The sequence below is a fragment of the Amblyraja radiata genome, chromosome 18 (assembly GCF_010909765.2).
Source record: "Amblyraja radiata isolate CabotCenter1 chromosome 18, sAmbRad1.1.pri, whole genome shotgun sequence".
Lineage (NCBI taxonomy): Eukaryota > Metazoa > Chordata > Chondrichthyes > Rajiformes > Rajidae > Amblyraja > Amblyraja radiata.
Window position 1 is genome coordinate 3,266,195 of NC_045973.1, and position 20,308 is coordinate 3,286,502.

Consider the following 20,308-nt stretch of genomic DNA (forward strand, 5'->3'; position numbering starts at 1 on the left):
TTGGGTGGCCGCGAACTCTTGCTCACTCAGTAAAGCCGCAGATTGATGCTGTGCTTGGGTTGTTGTCGGTTGTGTTGCGAGGGAACGATGTGCGTTTGATGCCCGCAGTGGAACATATTGTCTCTGTAAGTGTGGCGTGATTCAGTTAGTGTTCTAATGTTCACCAGTGGACAGATGGGAATGACAAGACCAATAAACCAGGTCTGATTCTAATGTTTGATCATGAACATCTGGCAAAAATGCCTTGAAGCCAATCATTGTTGGTGTTTCCGAACTTGGGTTTAGCTTAGTTCAGAGATACAGTACTCAAACAGGCCCTTCGGCCCACTGAGTCCGTGCCGACTGGCGATCCCCGCACACTAACACTATCCTACAATTTTAAATTTCACCAAGCCAATTAACCTTCAAACCTGTGCGTCTTTGGAGTGTGGGAGGAAACCGGGGCTCCCGGAGAAAACCCACGTGGGTCACGCACAGAACGTACAAACGCCATACAGACAGCACCTGTAGTCAGGATCGAACCTGGGTCCCTGGCGCTGTGAGGCAGCAACTCTACCGCTGTGCCACCGTGCTACTGGTTGTTTTGCAAGAGGCTGAGCTTGTTTGTATCTCTCTGTAGGCCTGACTATGGGTGGACATGGGGATGGGACTGGACTTAGTGCCTTCCCTCATAATGGAAACCATTGTGGGGGGATGTTTTTTATGTTAAAGTTCTTTATTAGTGTTATGTCTGTATTCTTTCTTTATATGCTGCATTGGCAACAAGAATTTCACTACACCTAGGTGTATGTGACCAATAAAATAGCCTTTGAACCTTTGAACTCTCTCCCCTCTCCCTCCGTCTCTCTCCCTCCGTCTCTCTCCCTCCCTCTCTCTCTCTCCCACTCTCTCTCTCTCTCTCTTTTTCTTTCTCTCTCTCACTCACTATTTCTCTCTCTCTCACACCCACTCACTCTCTCTCTGTCTCACTCTCACTCTCACACTCTCACTCTCACACTCTCTCTCTCTCTCATTCTCACACACACTCTCACACTCTCTCTCTCTCTCTCTCTGTCTCCCTCCCTCTCTCTCTCTCACACTCTCTCACACTCTCTCTCTCTCCCACTCTCTCCCACTCTCTCTTTCTTTCTCTTTCTCTCTCTCTGTCTCTCTCTCACTCTCTCTGTCTCTCTCACTCTCACTCTCTCTCACACTCACTCACACTCTCTCTCTCTCTCTCACTCTCACTCTCACACTCTCTCTCTCTCGTTGGACAGAAGGTGTGGAGCATCCTGCGAAACAAATGGACGTGCTGGATGGCGACGATGTCTTTGCGTACGAGTACTTCCCCGTGGCAGCCGGGAAACACGTGGTCACCATAACCTGGGGCAGCCATAACATCCCTCGGAGGTGAGTGCAGGTAGCTGCTGCCCCGCCCACTGGCTGTGTGCAGTCTCCGCGTGCAGGCTGCACGTGTGCAGTGCCAGAGGTTGGAGACCGCGTTCAATCCCCAGCCACTGGCCTGTGTTTCCAAATGGACAGATGAGATCCAAGACCAAGAACCGGGCGAACTTTCCTAACTCCTAGCGTTCCTGTTAGTGCCGTTGGAGGTGGAAACTTTAACCAGAGCGGTTTCATGAGTTCTTGTCAAAGGAGCAGAATCAGGCCATTCATAAACAAGAATTTGAACAGGTTTAATAAAAGTGAAAATGTTTAGAAGCTACGGGTTAAAAGTTTCAAATCTTCCTGCTTTTGTCTAAAATAACTAGGTTTAAATGTTCTAATGTTATAAAGATTCTTGACTGGGGTAATATAACATGGTGCAAATGGCATTCAATTGCAGCATGCAGTGTCTGTGTGGTATTATAAAGTATAGTATATAGAATAAAGGGGAGGCCATTTAAGACTGAGGTGAGAAAAAACTTTTTCACCCAGAGAGTTGTGAATTTGTGGAATTCCCTGCCACAGAGGGCAGTGGAGGCCAAGTCACTGGATGGATTTAAGAGGGAGTTAGATAGAGCCCTAGGGGCTAGTGGAGTCAAGGGATATGGGGAGAAGGCAGGCACGGGTTATTGATAGGGGACGATCAGCCATGATCACAATGAATGGCGGTGCTGGCTCGAAGGGCCGAATGGCCTCCTCCTGCACCTATTTGCTTTGTTTCTATGTTTATATCCAACCAGCAATGCAAACAACTAACTGTTATTTTCATTTCAATATCCAATTTCTCTTCCATTCAGTCCGTTTGAAATTCAGATTGGACCCGAAGCGGGGCCGCAGAAGATCAGGGCGTGGGGGCCGGGCCTGGATGGAGGGATCGTGGGCATGTCAGCGGACTTTGTGGTAGAGACCATCGGGACAGAAGTTGGCGTGTTAGGTAAAAATGATTCCCCTCCCACCCTCGACCCGACTTCTTCCCACCCCTCCCTCTCTCCCCTGTGCCTATTTCTCCCCTTCTCGCCCCCTCCCCCCACCTACATTCCATCATCTGGCTTCACAATGCTCAAAATTTCAATCCCTTTTTCTCACGCCTTCTGTCGTTTCAGTGCAGCGTAGGTTCACGAGATTAATCCCTGGGATGGCGGGACTGTCATACAAGGAAAGATTGAAAAGACTAGGCTTGTATTCACTGGAGTTTAGAAGGACGAGGGGGATCTTATAGAAACATATAAAATTATTAAAGGACTGGGCAAGCTAGATGCAGGAAAAATGTTCCCAATGTTGGGCGAGTCCAGAACCAGGGGCCACAGTCTTAGAATAAAGGGGAGGTTCTTAGAATAAAGGGGAGGTCATTTAAGACTGAGGTGAGAAAAAACTTTTTCACCCAGAGGGTTGTGAATTTATGGAATTCCCTGCCACAGAGGGCAGTGGAGGCCAAATCACTGGATGGATTTAAGAGAGAGTTAGATAGAGCTCTAGGGGCTAGTGGAGTCAAGCGATATGGGGAGAAGGCAGGCACGGGTTATTGATTGGGGACGATTAGCCATGATCGCAATGAATGGCGGTGCTGGCTTGAAGGGCCAAATGGCTGCCTCCTGCTCCTACTTTCTATGTTTCCATCTCTGGCCCTTTGTCCAACCATCTGGTTATCAACCACCGTTCCTCCACCCATTGCCTGCCCCTCCTCTCGATGGGCTGAAGGGCCTGTTTCCGCACTGTATCTCCAAACTAAACTTAAACTAAAAGTGGAACATGCCCATTGGATGAACAGATTGAGTTCTGGTTTGCCGATCCACAAAGTCTGGAAGATCACTGTGGATGTGTTGTAGGTTTTGCGGTGGAGGGCCCCTCGCAGGCCAAGATAGAATGTGACGACAAGAGTGACGGTTCGTGCGATGTCCGTTACTGGCCCAAGGAACCGGGCGAGTATGCTGTACACGTCATGTGTGACGACGAGGACATTGTGGACAGCCCGTTCATGGCCAGCATCTTGCCCGCAAACACTGCCTTCAACCCTGACAAGGCAAGTATAAGGAACGCTGATGGTCGCGACAGTCATCACGGTGGCGCAGCGGTAGAGTTGCTGCCTCACAGCGCCAGGGTCCCCGGTTCAATCCTGACTACGGATGCTGCCTGTAGTTTTCAAGAGAGAGATAGATTTAGCTCTTAGGGGGCGAACAGAATCGAGGGATATGGGGGAAAAAGCAGGAACGGGGTATTGATTGGGGATGATCAGACATGATCACATTGAATGGCGGTGCTGGCTCGAAGGGCCAAATGGCCTAATCTGGCACCTATTTTCCATGTTTCAATGTATACGTTCTCCCTGTGACCGTGTGGGTTTTCTCTGGGTGCTTTGGTTTCCTCCCACATTCCAAAGACGTGCAGGTTTGTAGAGGATAAACTGAAGATAGACACAAAATGCTGGAGTGCAGCGTAGGTTCACGAGGTTAATTCCCGGGATGGCGGGACTGTCATATGCTGAGGGAATGGAGCGGCTGGGCTTGTACACGCTGGAGTTTATAAGGATGAGGGGATCTTCTTGAAACATATATGGTTATTAAGGGTTTGGACACGCTAGAGGCAGGAAACATGTTCCCGATGTTGGGGGAGTCCAGAACAGGGGCCACAGTTCAAGAATAAGGAGTAAGCCATTTAGAACGGAGATGAGGAAACACTTTTTCACACAGAGAGTGGTGAGTCTGTGGAATTCTCTACCTCAGAGGGCGGTGGAGGCCGGTTCTCTGGATACTTTCAAGAGAGCGCTTGATGGGGCTCTTAAAGATAGCGGAGTCAGGGGATATGGGGAGAAGGCAGGAACGGGGTACTGATTGGGGATGATCAGCCATGATCACATTGAATGGCGGTGCTGGCTCGAAGGGCCGAATGGCCTACTCCTGCACCTGTTGTCTATTGTCTCTTGTCTTTCCAGGTTAAAGCCTATGGCCCAGGGTTGGAGAAAACTGGCTGCATTGTCCACCAGCCGACGGAGTTCACCATCGATGCCAAAGATGCCGGGAAAGCTGCACTGAAAATATACGCACAAGTGAGGAATTTCTTCTGTCAGTGTTACTCTGAAGACCAGTTGGCATTAAAGGGCCTGTCCCACTTGGCAATTTTTTCGGCGACTGCCGGCGTCATATCGGTGTCGCCAATTTCAATATCCAACGGCTACCAAAAAATGTTGCGACTCCTGAAAAAACAGCACGCGTCAATGCCGCGTCATCACGCCGCGTCACGCCGTGAATTTTTCGGTGACCTGATACGTCAGTCTATGATGCCGGCAGTCGCCGAAAAAATCACCAAGTGGGACATGCCATTAACTCTACCACTCGCTGTGAATATCTCTGGAACTGCTCCTGTTGTACCAGATTCAGTGCCACCTACCAAGTTGGCAAACTGATGCTGGGGGCTTGCCGAGAGGAGTGGCGTGAATGGTCATTTTACCGAGTGGTTGCTGTAAAAATAGCATGTCTCCTTACTGCACTTCACAGGACTGCAATAGCATGATAATAATAATAATAATAATGGATGGGATTTATATAGCGCCTTTCTAATACTCAAGGCGCTTTACATCGCATTATTCATTCACTCCTCAGTCACACTCGGTGGTGGTAAGCTACTTCTGTAGCCACAGCTGCCCTGGGGCAGACTGACGGAAGCGTGGCTGCCAATCTGCGCCTACGGCCCCTCCGACCACCACCAGTCACTCACACACATTCACACACAGGCAAAGGTGGGTGAAGTGTCTTGCCCAAGGACACAACGACAGTATGCACTCCAAGCGGGATTTGAACCGGCTACCTTCCGGTCGCCAGCCGAACACTTAGCCCATTGTGCCATCTGTCTGTCGCCCATTGCGCCATCTGTCGTCCCAATGATGAAGGTGGTTCGCTCAAGGGCCTGCCCCACTTGCGCGATTTTTGTTCGGCGGCTGCCGGCACCCGTCGTAGTCGCAGCAGCAGGTGGCTGAAAATGTTCTACATGTTGAAAATCCACCGGCGACCAGAAAAAGGTGCAACTCTTTGGGAGACTACTCGCGACCAAACAGGCGACATGTCGCGGGGTGACGCCTGTATGGTCGTGAGTCGTCGCCCAAAGAGTCGGACTTTTTCTGGTCGCCGCTGGATTTTCAACATGTTGAACATTTTTGGCGGGTCTGCTGCGACTGTGACGGGTGCCGGCAAGTTGCGGGGAAAAATCACGTAAGTGGGACAGGCCCTTCACCTTCACAGGTCAGGGAACTTAGTGTAAGTATCAGGAAGTCACAATGCAGCATTATAGGTCATTCATTAGGGTCGCATTGGAGTCGGTGGAATTCTCTGCCTCAGAGGGCGGTGGAGGCCGGTTCTCTGGATGCTTTCAAGAGAGAGCTAGATAGGGCTCTTAAAGATAGCGGAGTCAGGGGATATGGGGAGAAGGCAGGAACGGGGTACTGATTGGGGATGATCAGCCATGATCACATTGAATGGCGGTGCTGGCTCGAAGGGCCGAATGGCCTACTCCTGCACCTATTGTCTATTATGTGCAGTTCTGGTCACCTCACTATAGGAAGGATGTGGGGGCTTGTGAGAAGGTGCAGATGAAGCTGACCAGAATGCCGAAGACAGACAATAGACAATAGATGCAGGACTAGGCCATTCGGCCCTTCGAGCCAGCACCGCCATTAAATATTAATTATGGCAAACTGATGCTGGGGACTTGCCGAGAGAAGTGGTGTGAATGATCATTTTACTGGGTGGTTGTTGGAAAAATAGCATGGCTCTGACAGGGCTATTAGTCTTGCGGGAGGGAAGGCTTTTCCATTAATGCCTCTTTCCATCTGTGCCCCCTCAGGATGCTGAAGGTGTTCCCATCAACGTTCAGGTGAAGAATAAAGGCGACGGAACATCTCACTGCGCGTACACTCCGACCAAAGCGGTCAAACACACCGTTGCGATCGCCTGGGGTGGAGTCAACGTTCCCAACAGCCCGTTTAGGGTAAGTGCGTTGACCTCTTCATTTTCTTGGTCCCGTGCGGGTGTCGGGGGGTTATGGGGGAGAAGGCAGGAGAATGGGGGGTTAGGAGGGAGAGATGGATCGGCCGTGAGTGAATGGCGGAGTAGACTTGATGGGGCCGAATGGCCTAATTCTGCTCCTATCACTTATGATCTTATTACAAACGGTGCTTTTTCTGTGAAGGTGTGGAACGACATATTAAATGTCATTATATTTTCCAAGACGCATATGTTTATTCGAAGGTGGACAAAAATGCTGGAGAAACTCAGCGGGTGCGGCAGCACCTGTGGAGCGAAGGAAATAGGCAACGTTTCGGGCCGAAACCCTTGAAGGGTTTCGGCCCGAAACGTTGCCTATTTCCTTCAAGGGTCTCGGCCCGAAACGTCACCCATTCCTTCTCTCCATAGATGCTGCCTCACCCGCTGAGTTTCTCCAGCATTTTGTGTCTACCTTCGAGCATATTTAACCGTTGCGCTGCCATTTTTTGAGCAGCGACGTAATATTTAAGATGATTTAAATTGCCTCTTTGTTCAGGTTGCCATCGGGCAGGGGAGCCATCCTCAGAAGGTGAGGGTGCTTGGTCCAGGCGTGGAAAGAACTGGCCTGAAAGCGAACGAGCCGACTCACTTTACGGTGGATTGTTCTGAAGCTGGCGAAGGTGAGGGAAGTCTATCAGTCGGAAGTTTCGTTCTTTAGTTTAGAGATACAGCGCAGAGAACAGGGCCCCCTTCAGCCCACCGAGCCCGCACCCACCAGCGATCCCCGCACACCAACACTAGCCTACGCACACTAGGGACAATATTTACATTTACTCCGAGCCGATTAAGCTACAAACCTGTACATCTTTGGAGTGTGGGAGGAGACCGGAGTTCTCGGAGAAAACCCACGTAGGTCAATAGACAATAGGTGCAGGAGGAGGCCATTCGGCCCTTCGAGCCAGCACCGCCATTCAATGTGATCATGGCTGATCATCCCCAATCAGTACCCCGTTCCTGCCTTCTCCCCATATCTCCTGACTCCGCTATCTTTAAGAGCCCTATCCATCTCTCTCTTGAAAGTATCCAGAGAACCTGCCTCCACCGCCCTCTGAGGCAGAGAATTCCACAGACTCACCACTCTCTGTGAGAAAAAGTGTTTCCTCGTCTCCATTCTAAATGGTTTACTCCTTATCCTTAAACTGTGGCCCCTGGTTCTGGACTCCCCCAACATCGGGAACATGTTTCCTGCCTCTAGCGTGTCCAAGCCCTTAATAATCTTATATGTTTCAATCAAACGTATCATTCATATTATTATTATTATTAAATGTATTATTCATAACGTATCAATTAAACCTGTTGCAGGATCATCACACAGATTTAATAGACGTTAACTGTTGTACTGCATGGACACAGGCCCTTCGGCCCACTAAGTCCATGCTGACCATCGATCACCCATTCATACTAGTTCTATGTTATCCCACCTTCTCATCCACTCCCGACACACAAGGAACAATTAACTTGTTGCCCATCTGTGGGATGTGGGAGGAAAACGAAGCATCCGGAAGTAAAAAAAAACCCCAAGAACAGGCAAACTCCACACAGACAGCACCCGAGGTCAGGATTGAACCCGGGTATCCGGTGCTGAGAGGCAGCAGCACTACCAGCTGTGCCACCGTGCCGCCACTGATTCCGAGATTAAATAGTAGCAGAAGATGCACTGCTGATTTTTGAAAAGCATCGGTGACTGACTTTGAAAATCATTTTCTACTCCAAGAATAGCCCATTCATGAACATTCGAGTTTGACCTTTCGAAGAATGCCCGTGCGTTTTCCCTATGTATGGAAAGGTGTACTTTGGCCCGGGATGTTTCTCCAGAGATGCTGCCTGACCCGCTGAGTTACTCCGGCACTCTGTGAAACGTCACCTATCCATGTTCTCCACAGATGCTGCCTGACCCGCTGAGTTACTCCGGCACCTTGTGTGTTCTTTTCTGTAAACCCTCATCTGCAGTTCCTTGTTTCTGCATTTGTTCTTGGAGCAGACACCAAAACACTGGGAGCAACTCAGCGGGACGGGCAGCATCCCCGGAGAGAAGGAATGGGGTCGAGTCCCTTTCGCTCCTGGGGAACAGCGTTGACCGTTTGGTTCTCTGTCCGCAGGTGACGTTAGCGTCGGTATAAAGTGCGACGCCCGTGTGCTCAGTGACACGGAAGAGGACATTGAGTTTGACATCATCACCAACCCCAACGACACGTTCACCGTGAAGTACACACCCCCGGCAGCAGGCCGCTACACCATCAAAGTGCTCTTCGCTGGCCAGGTTTGTGCAGTTGTTGGCCATTGACAGTGTTTGGTGCCACCAGCTTTTTCCTCATAACCATTCAATCTTCTCCCTTCCATAGGAAATCCCCATCGGCTCGTTCCGAATTAAAGTGGATCCGTCTCATGATGCCAACAAAGTTAAAGCTGAAGGCCCAGGACTCCATAAAACTGGTAAGCGTTGAGGATTGTTAATTCTTCTACTTAGGCCCCCTTTGGTCGTGGCTGACCTGACCATGGGTGTCTCCAGGGTAGGAGGATGCCTGTGCGTGACTTTTGATTAACGTGGGGAGACTGGTGCACAGACAGCCACCCCACGGTCCTTGACAGATCTGGGTCAGGATCCAGTGGCATGGAGTCCAAGACGACCGGAGACCCTTTTCTGCCGCAGCCTTCATCCGCCTTCCCAGCCGTTGTGACGCTCTACTAAGGTCAGTCATCGTCCTCCGCCTGTTCCACCGTTGAGGTCTTGGTTGGATTGGCCCTTTGTCAGGGACCTCCCCCTCGACCTTACCGCCATGGGTGGCCCTACCAGGAGCCTAGCTCCAGACGGCATCGCTCTCAGGATCTCAGGTCCACACAAGCTTCTCCACCACGACAAGGTGACAATCCACGGAGAAGGTTATTAATGACACCTTGAGATTTGAAATAGACAAAAATGCTGGAGAAACTCAGCGGGTGAGGCAGCATCTATGGGACGAAGGAATGGGTGACGTTTCGGGTCGAGACCCTTCTTCAGACTGATGTGGGGGTGGGGGCCACACCTGGCTGAAGAAGGGTCTCGACCCGAAACGTCACCATAGATGCTGCCTCACCCGCTGAGTTCCTCCAGCATTTTTGTCTACCTTCACTATTTTTCCAGCATCTGCAGTTCTTTCTGAATCCGTTAATGCATCCCAATGAAAAAAAAAATCCCCCGCCACTGTTTTGAAAGATGAAGACGCATCTCTCCTTCCACAGCAGGCGTTTTTCATTGAGTAGCGATCGGTGAACATTTAAAACACTGACTCATTGTTTTACAAAGTACTAGCAGCTTCAAATAAAAAGACAGCCAGGCTTAAGGGTATTTCTGTGTTATGATGTGATGTGAGATTGTGGGTTAACCACAAGTATGATGCAGTGCAGAGTGCGGTTTACAGGCTATTTGTGTCCCTGCATGACCATCATCTATAATACTCAGTTCCACATGTCTTTATCATTAGTGGGCGAAATCTGTCAGGAATCCTGACTTCGTGTGGTTTGCTTGTGTTAGAAGTTTTTCTTTCACTGACTCTCCCCCCCAGCAATGTTTCTATCACTAATGCTGCTCCACACAATCTATGTAAGATGTGCTCCAGCCCCCCCTCTCTCTCTCTCTCTCTCTCATCGCCTGGTGCGTTTTGTAGTTTGTTTGGGACACAACAAGACGTTATGGTGGGGCAGCGGTAGAGTTGCTGCCTCACAGCGCCAGAGACCCGGGTTCAACCCCGACCGCGGGTGCTGTCTGTACAGAGTTTGTACATACTCCCCGTGACCTGCGTGGGTTTTCTCCGGGCGCTCCGGTTTCCTCCCACGCTCCAAAGACGCGCAGGTTTGTAGGTTAATTGGCTTGGTGTAAGTGTACATTGTCCCTAGTATGTGTAGGCTGGTCAGTGCGGACTCGGTGGGCCGAAGGGCCTGCGACTCCAAACTAAATAAACGAAACATTCTCAGCAAGTCTGAAGAAGGGTCTCGACCCGAAACATCGTCTATTTCCTTCGCTCCATAGACGCTGCCTCACCCGCTGAGTTTCTCCAGCATTTTTGTCTACCTTCGATTTTCCAGCATCTGCAGTTCTTTCTTAAACACTTTATTCCAAGATCTCTCTTAACTCAACTATGAATAATAATACTTTGCAACACAGCAGATGAGCTTTTTTAAATTGTTTTGTTTATAATCTTAACAAGCTGTTGTGTACTATTCTTGATTGGTAGAGAGCAGGAAACTCTTTTAAACATCTAACCAAGTTAAGTCAAAGCTAATCGTAAATGACTTTGCTAAACGGAGAACCTTGAAGTGTTTGAAGCCAGGGTTTTTGACATGTGCACGAGGCTGTTTGATGTCTAATTAGAACTTCATGTTCAAATTGGAAATGTTTCATCTATTTGTATTTGGGGTTGGGAACATTCCCGGCTGCTTGGATTCAGTTGAGGAACTCTGATTCTTTCCTGGTTGCAACCACTAACATATACTTTCGGGAAGTGAGGTTTTTGAGTCATTTAAGAGAGAACTGCAGAGGCTGGAAAAATCAAAGGTGGACAAAAATGCTGGAGAAACTTAGCGGGTGAGGCCAGCATCTATGGATCGAAGGAAATAGGTGACGTTTCGGATCGAGACCCTTCTTCAGACAGTTTTTGAGTAGTTTTGTCAGTGACTTGGAGACAAGGAACTACAGATGCTGCTTTACACCAAACAAATAACCAGCAAACTATGAAGGTGGACACAAAATGCTGGAGTAACTCAGCGGGTGAGGCAGCATCTATGGAGAGAAGGAATTGGCGACGTTTCGGGTCGCGACCCTTCCAATTCCTTCTCTCCATAGATGCTGCCTCACCCGCTGAGTTACTCCAGCATTTTGTGTCTACCTTCAATATTACCAGCATCTGTAGTTCTTTCTTAAACCTACAAAGCTGCACGTCTTTGGAGTGTGGGAGGAAACCGGAGCACCAGGGGAAACCCACATGGTCACGGGGAGAGAACGTGCAAACTCCGTACAGACAGCACCCGTAGTCAGGATGGAACCCGGGTTCTCTGGCACGGTGAGGCGACAACTCTACCGCTGCGCCGCCGTGACTGAATGCGGTGAACGCCAAGGTGCTTGTCCAGTGGATAGTTTAGTCAGACAATTGGAACGACGGGACACTCGCACGGCTTGTATTCACTGGAGTTTAGAAGGATGAGGGGGATCTTATAGAAACATATAATATTATAAAAGGACTGGACAAGCTAGATGCAGGAAAAATGTTCCCAATGTTGGGCGAGTCCAGAACCAGGGGCCACAGTCTTAGAATAAAGGGGAGGTCATTTAAGACTTTTTCACCCAGAGAGTTGTGAATTTATGCAATTCCCTGCCACAGAGGGCAGTGGAGGCCAAGTCACTGGATGGATTTAAGAGAGAGTTAGATAGAGATCTAGGGGCTAGTGGAGTCAAGGGATATGGGGGGAAGGCAGGCACGGGTTATTGATTGGGGACGATCAGCCATGATCACAATGAATGGCGGTGCTGGCTCGAAGGGCCGAATGGCCTCCTCCTGCAACTATTTTTCTATGTTTCTATGACCGGACTTTGTTTCCTCAATCGACTAACGTCCTTCCCGTTTGGGCAGGGGTGGAGCTTGGGAAGCCGACCCACTTCACCGTGCACACCAAGGGTGCGGGCAAGGCCCCGGTCGCCGCTCAATTCACCGGAACCGCAAAGGGCGACGCCGTGGACAACTTTGAAATCATTGACAACTACGACTACTCCCACACGGTCAAATATACGCCGCTCCAACAGGTGGGTTGTCACCTAGTGCCTGGCACGTCCTCGTCAACTGGGACGCCCCTCATGCTGGATGACATGAGTGTTTCTCTCTCTCTCTTCTCACAGGGTAAAATGGGAATCACCGTGACCTACGGTGGCGATCCAATTCCAAGGAGCCCCTTCACCATAGATGTAGCTTACCCACTGGACATGAGCAAAGTGCTGATCGACGGCCTCGAAAATAGTACGTGTCTCTCCCTCTCACCCCCTCTCCCTCTCCCCCTCCCTCTCCCTCTCCCTCTCCCTCTCCCTCTCCCTCTCTCTCTCCCTCTCCCTCTCCCTCTCCCTCTCCTCCTCTCCCTCTCCCTCTCCCTCTCCCTCTCCCTCCCCCCCTCCTCCTCTCCCTCTCCCCCTCCTCCTCTCCCCCTCTCCCTTTCGGGTCAGGACCCAAAACCAGTCTGAAGAAGGATCCTGACATGAAACGTCACCTATCCATGTTCTCCACAGATGCTGCCTGACCCGCTGAGCTACTCCAGCACTCTGTGTATATCTTTGATAATAACCACCATCTTCAGTTCATTTTTATTACATAATAATGACACTCAGAGTTCCCAATAACCAACCTGATCTCCCGGTGGCTCAGCACTTCATCTCCCCCTCCCATTCCTAATCCGACCTTTCTGTCCTGGGCCTCCTCCATGGCCAGAGTGAGCACCACCGTAAATTGGAGGAGCAGCACCTCATATTTTGCTTGGGTAGTTGACACCCCAGCGGTATGAACATTGACTTCTCCAATTTCAGGTAGTCCCTGCTCTCTCACTCCTCCCCCTCCCCTTCCCAGCTCTCCCACAGCCCACTGTCTCCGCCTCTTCCTTTCTTCTCCCCCCCCCCCCCCCCCCACATCAGTCTGAAGAAGGGTCTCGACCTGAAACGTCGCCTATTCCTTCGCTCTATAGATGCTGCCTCACCCGCTGAGTTTCTCCAGCATTTTTATCTGCCTTCGATTTTTCCAGCATGTGCAGTTCCTTCTTTATCTGTTGTTGAATGAGTAAGTTTGTGGCTGAACGTTAATTTTCTGGTTGTTAGGGGTGGAGGTCGGCAAAGACCAGCAGTTCACCATTAACACCAAAGGGGCAGGCGGGCAGGGCAAAGTGGACGTGAAGATGTCCAGCCCGTCCCGCAAGCCGGTGACGTGCGTGGTGGAGCCGGCTGCCAGCAAGGAGGTGTGCGTGGCCAGGTACATCCCCAAGGAGGAGGGCGTCTACACTGTGGAGGTGATGTACGACGGGAATCCCACGGCGGGAAGTCCGTTCACCGTGGATGCAACCCTGCCCCCGGACCCCTCCAAGGTAACGCCCCCGGGTTCTGCTTTGTTTTATTGGAGTGTAATATTATTTTGTAATAATTGAATACATTTTATGAATTAAAAAAAAAACAATTGGAGACCCCAGCGACTGCAGAAGCTGGAATTTTTTTCCCACAGAGAGTGGTGAGTCTGTGGAATTCTCTGCCTCAGAGGGCAGTGGAAGCCGGTTCTCTGGATACTTTCAAGAGAAAGCTAAATAGGGCTCTTGAAGATAGCGGAGTCAGGGGATATGGGGAGAAGGCAGGAACGGGGTACTGATTGTGGATGATCAGGTATGATCACATTGAACGACGGTGCTGGCTCGAAGGGCCGAATGGCCTACTCCTGCACCTATTGTCTATTGTCTCTAATCCAGGCAATATTCTGGTAAACCTCTTCTGCACCCTCTCCAAAGCCTTCACATCCTTCCTGTAATGAGGGCAAGCAGAAGTGCACGCGGTTCTCCAACTGAGGCCAAAGCAAAGTCCTATAAAGCTGCTTTGGGGAATTTCTATTTGGAATTATTCCATGTTTACAGATTACCAACGAACAATTCTATTACAGTCCCAAAGGTATACAGGGTGGAAAAGAAGCCCTTCAGCACAATTAGCCCATGCTGGCCACAAACCCCATCTACACTAGCTCACCTGCCTGTGTTAAACTCGCTAAAATATAGAAGATTGAGGGGGGGATCTTATAGAAACGTACAAAATTCTTAAGGGGTTGGACAGGCTAGATGCAGGAAGATTGTTCCCGATGTTGGGGAAGTCCAGAGCAAGCGGTCACAGTTTAAGGATAAGGGGGAAAGTCTTTTAGGCTGAACGTCTTTTAGGCTGAAGGTCTCATACCGAGATGAGAAAATCATTTTTCACACAGAGAGTGGGGAATCTGTGGAATTCTCTGCCACAGAAAGTAGTTGAGGCCAGTTAATTGGCTATATTCAAGAGGGAGTTAGTTGTGGCTAAAGGGATCAGGGGGTATGGAGAGAAGGCAGGTACAGGATACTGAGTTGGATGATCAGCCATGATCACATTGAATGGCTCAAAGGGCCGAATGGCCTACTCCTGCACCTATTGTCTACTGTCTATACATGACAAGATGTGTGGGAAGGTACTGCAGATGCTGGTTGAAACCAAAGATAGACACGAGATGCTGGAGTGACTCGGCGGGACAGGCAGCATCTCTGGAGAGAAGGAATGGGTGACGTTTCAGGTCGAGACCCTTGTTCAGACTGACATCAGGGGAAGGGGGGGGGGGGGGGACATAGATAGATATGTGAAGGTGTGAAAACAGGGCAAAGGGAAAGGAGAGCAGGGGCAATGTAGAATGGATCCAATATAAACACCTGTCAAGATTTTCTTTTGGTAGACAAAAATGCTGGAGAAACTCAGGGGGTGCAGCAGCATCTATGGAGCGAAGGAAATAGGCAACGTTTCGGGCCGAAACCCTTGGGAAATAGGCAACGTTTCGGGCCGAAACGTTGCCTATTTCCCAAGGGTTTCGGCCCGAAACGTTGCCTATTTCCCAAGGGTTTCGGCCCGAAACGTTACCTATTTCCCAAGGGTTTCGGCCCGAAACATTGCCTATTTCCCAAGGGTTTCGGCCCGAAACGTTGCCTATTTCCCAAGGGTTTCGGCCCGAAACGTTGCCTATTTCCCAAGGGTTTCGGCCCGAAACGTTGCCTATTTCCCAAGGGTTTCGGCCCGAAACGTTGCCTATTTTCCAAGGGTTTACGGCCCGAAACGTTGCCTATTTCCCAAGGGTTTCAGCCCGAAACGTTGCCTATTTCCCAAGGGTTTCGGCCCGAAACGTTGCCTATTTCCCCAGGGTTTCGCCCCGAAACGTTGCCTATTTCCTTCGCTCCATAGATGCTGCTGCACCTGCTGAGTTTCTCCAGCATTTTCGTCTACTTTCGATTTTCCAGCATCTGCAGTTCCTTCTTAAAGATTTTCTTTTTGGTTTCGCAGGTGAAAGCCCATGGTCCAGGGCTGAAAGGTGGTCTAGTGGGCAAACCTGCCGAGTTCCTCATCGACACCAAGGGAGCTGGCACTGGTGGGCTGGGTCTCACCGTGGACGGTCCCTGCGAAGCCAAGATTGAGTGCTCCGATAACGGCGATGGAACCTGTTCGGTCTCCTACCTACCGAACGAGGCGGGAGAATATCTGGTCAACATCCTGTTTGAAGAGGTCAACATCCCAGGTTCCCCGTTCAAGGCGGACATCACCTTGCCCTTTGACCCCTCCAAGGTGACCACCTCTGGCCCGGGCCTGGAACGGGGCAAAGTGGGGGAAGCGGGGCTGGTCAACGTGGACTGCTCCAAGGCCGGTCCCGGGGAGTTGACCTTGGAGATGGTGTCGGACGCTGGGGTTCAGGCGGAGACCCACCTTCAGGACAATGGCGACGGCACCCATACAGCCAGTTGCATCCCCCGCCAACATGGTCCGCATACCATCACGCTGAAATACGGAGGGAGGAACGTTCCCAAGTTCCCAGCTCAGCTGAAGGTAGATCCGGCCGTCGACATCAGCGGTGTCAAGGTGTACGGACCTGGCGTGGAGAAACAAGGTAACGGAAGCTCGCCTTTCTCACTGTCGTACATGTGCCCAGTCCATGTTCCGTTCCTTCCCTCCCCATCTCCTAAAGCAACCATCTTGTCAATTCGTCCCTTCCCACCCAAGCCACCCCCTCCCCTGGCACTTTCCCTTGCAACCGCAGGAAATGCTACACTTGTCGCTTTACCTCCCCCCTGGACTCCATCCAAGGACCCAAATAGTCGTTCCAGGTGCAACAGAGGTTCACCTGCACCTCCTCCAACCTCATCTATTGCATCCGCTGCTCTAGGTGTCAGCTGCTCTACATCGGTGAGACCAAGCGTAGGCATGGCGATCGCTTCGCCCAACACCTCTGCTCAGTTCGCACTAACCAACCTGATCTCCCGGTGGCTCGGCACTTCAACTCCCCCTCCCATTCCCAATCCAACCTTTCTGTCCTGGGCCTCCTCCATGGCCAGAGTGAATCCCACCGCAAATTGGAGGGGCGGCACCTCATATTTCGCTTGGGCAGTGTACACCCCAGCGGTATGAACATTGACTTCTCCAATTTCAGGTAGTCCCTGCTTTCTCCCTCCTTCCCCTCCCCTTCCCAGCTCTCTCACAGCCCACTGTCTCTGCCTCTTCCTTTCTTCTTCCCCCCCCCCCCCCCCACATCAGTCTGAAGAAGAGTCTCGACCCGAAACGTCAACTATTCCTTCGCTCCATAGATGCTGCCTCACCCGCTGAGTTTCTCCAGCATTTTTGTCTACGTTCGATTTTTCCAGCATCTGCAGTTCCTTCTTAAATATTATACATGACTATAATTAAGCATGCACAAGTAGAACAGGTCATGAAAAGAGAAAAGTTCCAGAGTGCAGAATAGAGTTTTTGCAGCATTGTAGCAATGCAGTTCCAGAGAAAAGGTTCAATGTCCACAATGGGGTAGGTTGGAAGATCACCCTGGTTTATGGGAGGATCGAATATTCAGAAATTATTTTTTTTTTAGTTTTATAGTTATAGCATGGAAACAGGCCCTTCGGCCCAGTGAGCCCACACCGACCATCGGCACCCGTTCATACCAGTCCTCACTTTCTCAGCACTGTACAGCTCCCCAGTGAGACCACACCTGGAGTATTGTGTGCAGTTTTGGTCCCCTAATTTGAGGAAGGACATTGTTGCTATTGAGGGAGTGCAGCGTAGGTTTACAAGGTTAATTCCCGGGATGGCGGGACTCTCATATGCTGAGAGAATGGAGCGGCTGGGCTTGTACACTCTGGAGTTTAGAAGGTTGAGATGGGACCTTATTGAAACATATAAGATTATTAAGGGTTTGGACACGCTAGAGGCAGGAATCATGTTCCCGATGTTGGGGGAATCCAGAACCAGGGGCCACAGTTTAAGAATAAGGGGTAAGCCATTTAGATCGGAGACGAGGAAACACTTTTTCACACAGAGAGTAGTGAGTCTGTGGAATTCTCTGCCTCAGAGGGCGGTGGAGGCTGGTTCTCTGGAGGCTTTCAAGTGAGAGCTAGATAGGGCTCTTAAAAATAGCGGAGTCAGGGGATATGGGGAGAAGGCAGGAACGGGGTACTGATTGGGGTTGATCAGCCATGATCACATTGAATGGCGGTGCTGGCTCGAAGGGCCGAATGGCCACCTATTGTCTATTCACATGGAGAATGTGCAAACTCCACATAGACAGCAGCACCCGAGGTCTGGACCGGGCCTGGGTCTCTGGCTCTGTGAGGCAGCAGCTCTACCCGCTGCGCCACCGTGCCGCTCTGATAACAGAGGGGAAGAGGCCGTTCTTGAGTCAGGCGGTGCGTGCCATCAAGTTTCTGTCGCTCTGGCCAATCGGCAGGAGCAGCAAGTTTGGCTGACTGGATGGAAACTTGCATCTCTCGCGGCTGGTGACTTGTTGTGCGTTGTAACCGCGTGCAATCACGCTGCCTTTGTTTTGTAGGAGTCTTCTGTGATGCCACGACAGACTTCACAGTCGATGCCGGTTCACTCACCAAGGTGGGGGGCAACCACATCAAGGCAGGTATCACAAATCCATCTGGAGCCCGCACCGATTGCCTCATTAAGGATAACGGCGATGGGAAGTACGAGGTGGAGTACACTCCGTTTGAGAAAGGTACGGTGGCCTGGTGTGGCGATACAGCGTGGAAACCGGTCATTCACTGCCTCGAGTCCACACACACCAACAATCACCCCCTACACTAGCCCTCCTACACACTGGGGGCACGCTTCATTACAAGAGGAGTTGAGTATAGGAGCAAAGAGGTCCTTCTACAGTTGTACAGAGCCCTGGTGACATCACACCCGGAGTATTGTGTGCAGTTTTGGTCCCCTAATTTGAGGAAGGACATTCTTGCTATTGAGGGAGGGCAGCGTAGGTTCGCCAGGTTAATTCCCGGGATGGCAGATAAATGTGAGGTTATCCACTTTGGTAGCAAAAACAGGAAGGCAGATTACTATCTAAATGGTGTCAAGTTGGGAAATGGGGAAGTACAACGGGATCTGGGGGTCCTTGTACATCAGTCTATGAAGGTAATCATGCAGGTACAGCAGGCAGTGATGAAAGCGAATGGCGTGTTGGCCTTTATAACAAGAGGAATCGAATATAGGAGCAAAGAGGTCCTTCTGCAGTTGTACAGAGCCCTAGTGAGACCACACCTGGAGTATTGTGTGCAGTTTTGGCCTCCTAATTTGAGGAAGGACATTCTTGCTATTGAGGGAATGCAGCGTAGGTTTACAAGGTTAATTCCCGGATGGCGGGACTGTCATATGCTGAGAGAATGGAGCGGCTGGGCTTGTACACTCTGGAATTTAGAAGGTTGAGATGGGACCTTATTGAAACATATAAGATTATTAAGGGTTTGGACACCCTAGAGGCAGGAAACATGTTCCCGATGTTGGGGGAGTCCAGAACCAGGGGGCACAGTTTAAGAATAAGGGGTAAGCCATTTAGAACGGAGACGAGGAAACACTTTTTCTCACAGAGAGTTGTGAGTCTGTGGAATTCTCTGCCTCAGAGGGCGGTGGAGGCCGGTTCTCTGGATACTTTCAAGAGAGAGTTAGATAGGGCTCTTAAAAATAGCGGAGTCAGGGGATATGGGGGGAAGGCACAAACTGATTAGGGATCATATTGAATGGCGGTGCTGGCTCGAGGGGCCGAATGGCCTACTCGTGCACCTATTGTCCATTGACCATTTGCAGAACCCAATTAACCAACAGCTCTGTGCATCTGGAATGTGGGAGGAAACCGGAGCACCCGGAGAAAGCCCACGTGGTCACGGGCAGAACATAAAACTGCCTACAGACAATCTGTAGTCAGGATGGAACCCGGGTCTCTGGCCCGAGGCAGCAACTCCACCGCTGCGCCACCGTGCCGCCCCGTGTGCCACAGCGATATTGAGAATGCTTCACTGTTCAAAATGCCAAAAGGTGCGGTCACTGTGGCGCAGCGGTAGAGTTGCTGCCTTACAGCGAATGCAGCGCCGGAGTCCCTGGTTCGATCCCGACTACGGGCGCTGTCTGTACGGAGTTTGTACGTTCTCCCCGTGACCTGCCTGGGTTTTCTCCGAGATCATCAGTTTCCTCCCACACTCCAAAGACGTGCAAGTTTGTACGTTAATTGGCTTGGTGTAAATGTAAAAATTGTCCCTAGTGTGTTTTTACGATGGTGTGAATATGTGAGGATCGCTGGTCGGCGCGGACCCGGTGGGGCCTGTTTCCACGCTGTATCTCCAAACTAAACCTAATGGTGTTGAGAACGTGAGCTACCCGATTCTAACGTGTTGTTGGTGTTTGCACAGGGATGCATTCCATCGATGTGACATACGATGATGCACCGGTCGTGAACAGCCCCTTCATCGTGGGGGTGACGGAAGGATGTGACCCCTCGCGGGTCTCTGCCGTTGGACCCGGCCTTCAGGAAGGCCTGACTAATAAACCCAATAAATTCTCCGTAATAACCAGGTAATCTTGCAGAGAAGTTGTACTCCCACTTGCAAAGATGGTGGTGGAGGCCAAGGCATTGGATATCTTTTAAGGCAGAGATAGATAGATAGATTCTTGTTTGGATGGGTGTCAGGGGTTATGGGGAGAAGGCAGGAGAATGGAGTTCTTCTTCTTCTTGCATGTGGCGTGCACAGCCTAATGCCCCTGTCCCACTTAGGAAACATGAACGGAAACTTCTGGAGACTTTGTGCCCCATCCAAGGTATCCGTGC

The 20,308-nt window shown here is 50.6% G+C and overlaps 1 protein-coding gene across 4 annotated transcripts in view; it reads left to right on the forward strand.

Annotated features, from left to right (window-relative positions):
• Positions 1-20,308, forward strand: part of flnb (filamin B) — a 160,033-nt gene that overhangs the window by 78,405 nt on the left and 61,320 nt on the right. For all 4 annotated transcript variants that reach the window (XM_033036612.1, XM_033036610.1, XM_033036611.1 and 1 more), the window contains exons 11-24: positions 1,257-1,389; positions 2,220-2,356; positions 3,249-3,442; positions 4,352-4,465; positions 6,256-6,399; positions 6,952-7,075; positions 8,555-8,715; positions 8,798-8,888; positions 12,059-12,228; positions 12,322-12,439; positions 13,282-13,544; positions 15,508-16,105; positions 18,035-18,208; positions 19,893-20,055. In XM_033036612.1, coding sequence (XP_032892503.1) covers positions 1,257-1,389; positions 2,220-2,356; positions 3,249-3,442; positions 4,352-4,465; positions 6,256-6,399; positions 6,952-7,075; positions 8,555-8,715; positions 8,798-8,888; positions 12,059-12,228; positions 12,322-12,439; positions 13,282-13,544; positions 15,508-16,105; positions 18,035-18,208; positions 19,893-20,055 — 2,584 coding nt within the window. The remainder of the gene's footprint in view (positions 1-1,256; positions 1,390-2,219; positions 2,357-3,248; positions 3,443-4,351; positions 4,466-6,255; positions 6,400-6,951; positions 7,076-8,554; positions 8,716-8,797; positions 8,889-12,058; positions 12,229-12,321; positions 12,440-13,281; positions 13,545-15,507; positions 16,106-18,034; positions 18,209-19,892; positions 20,056-20,308) is intronic.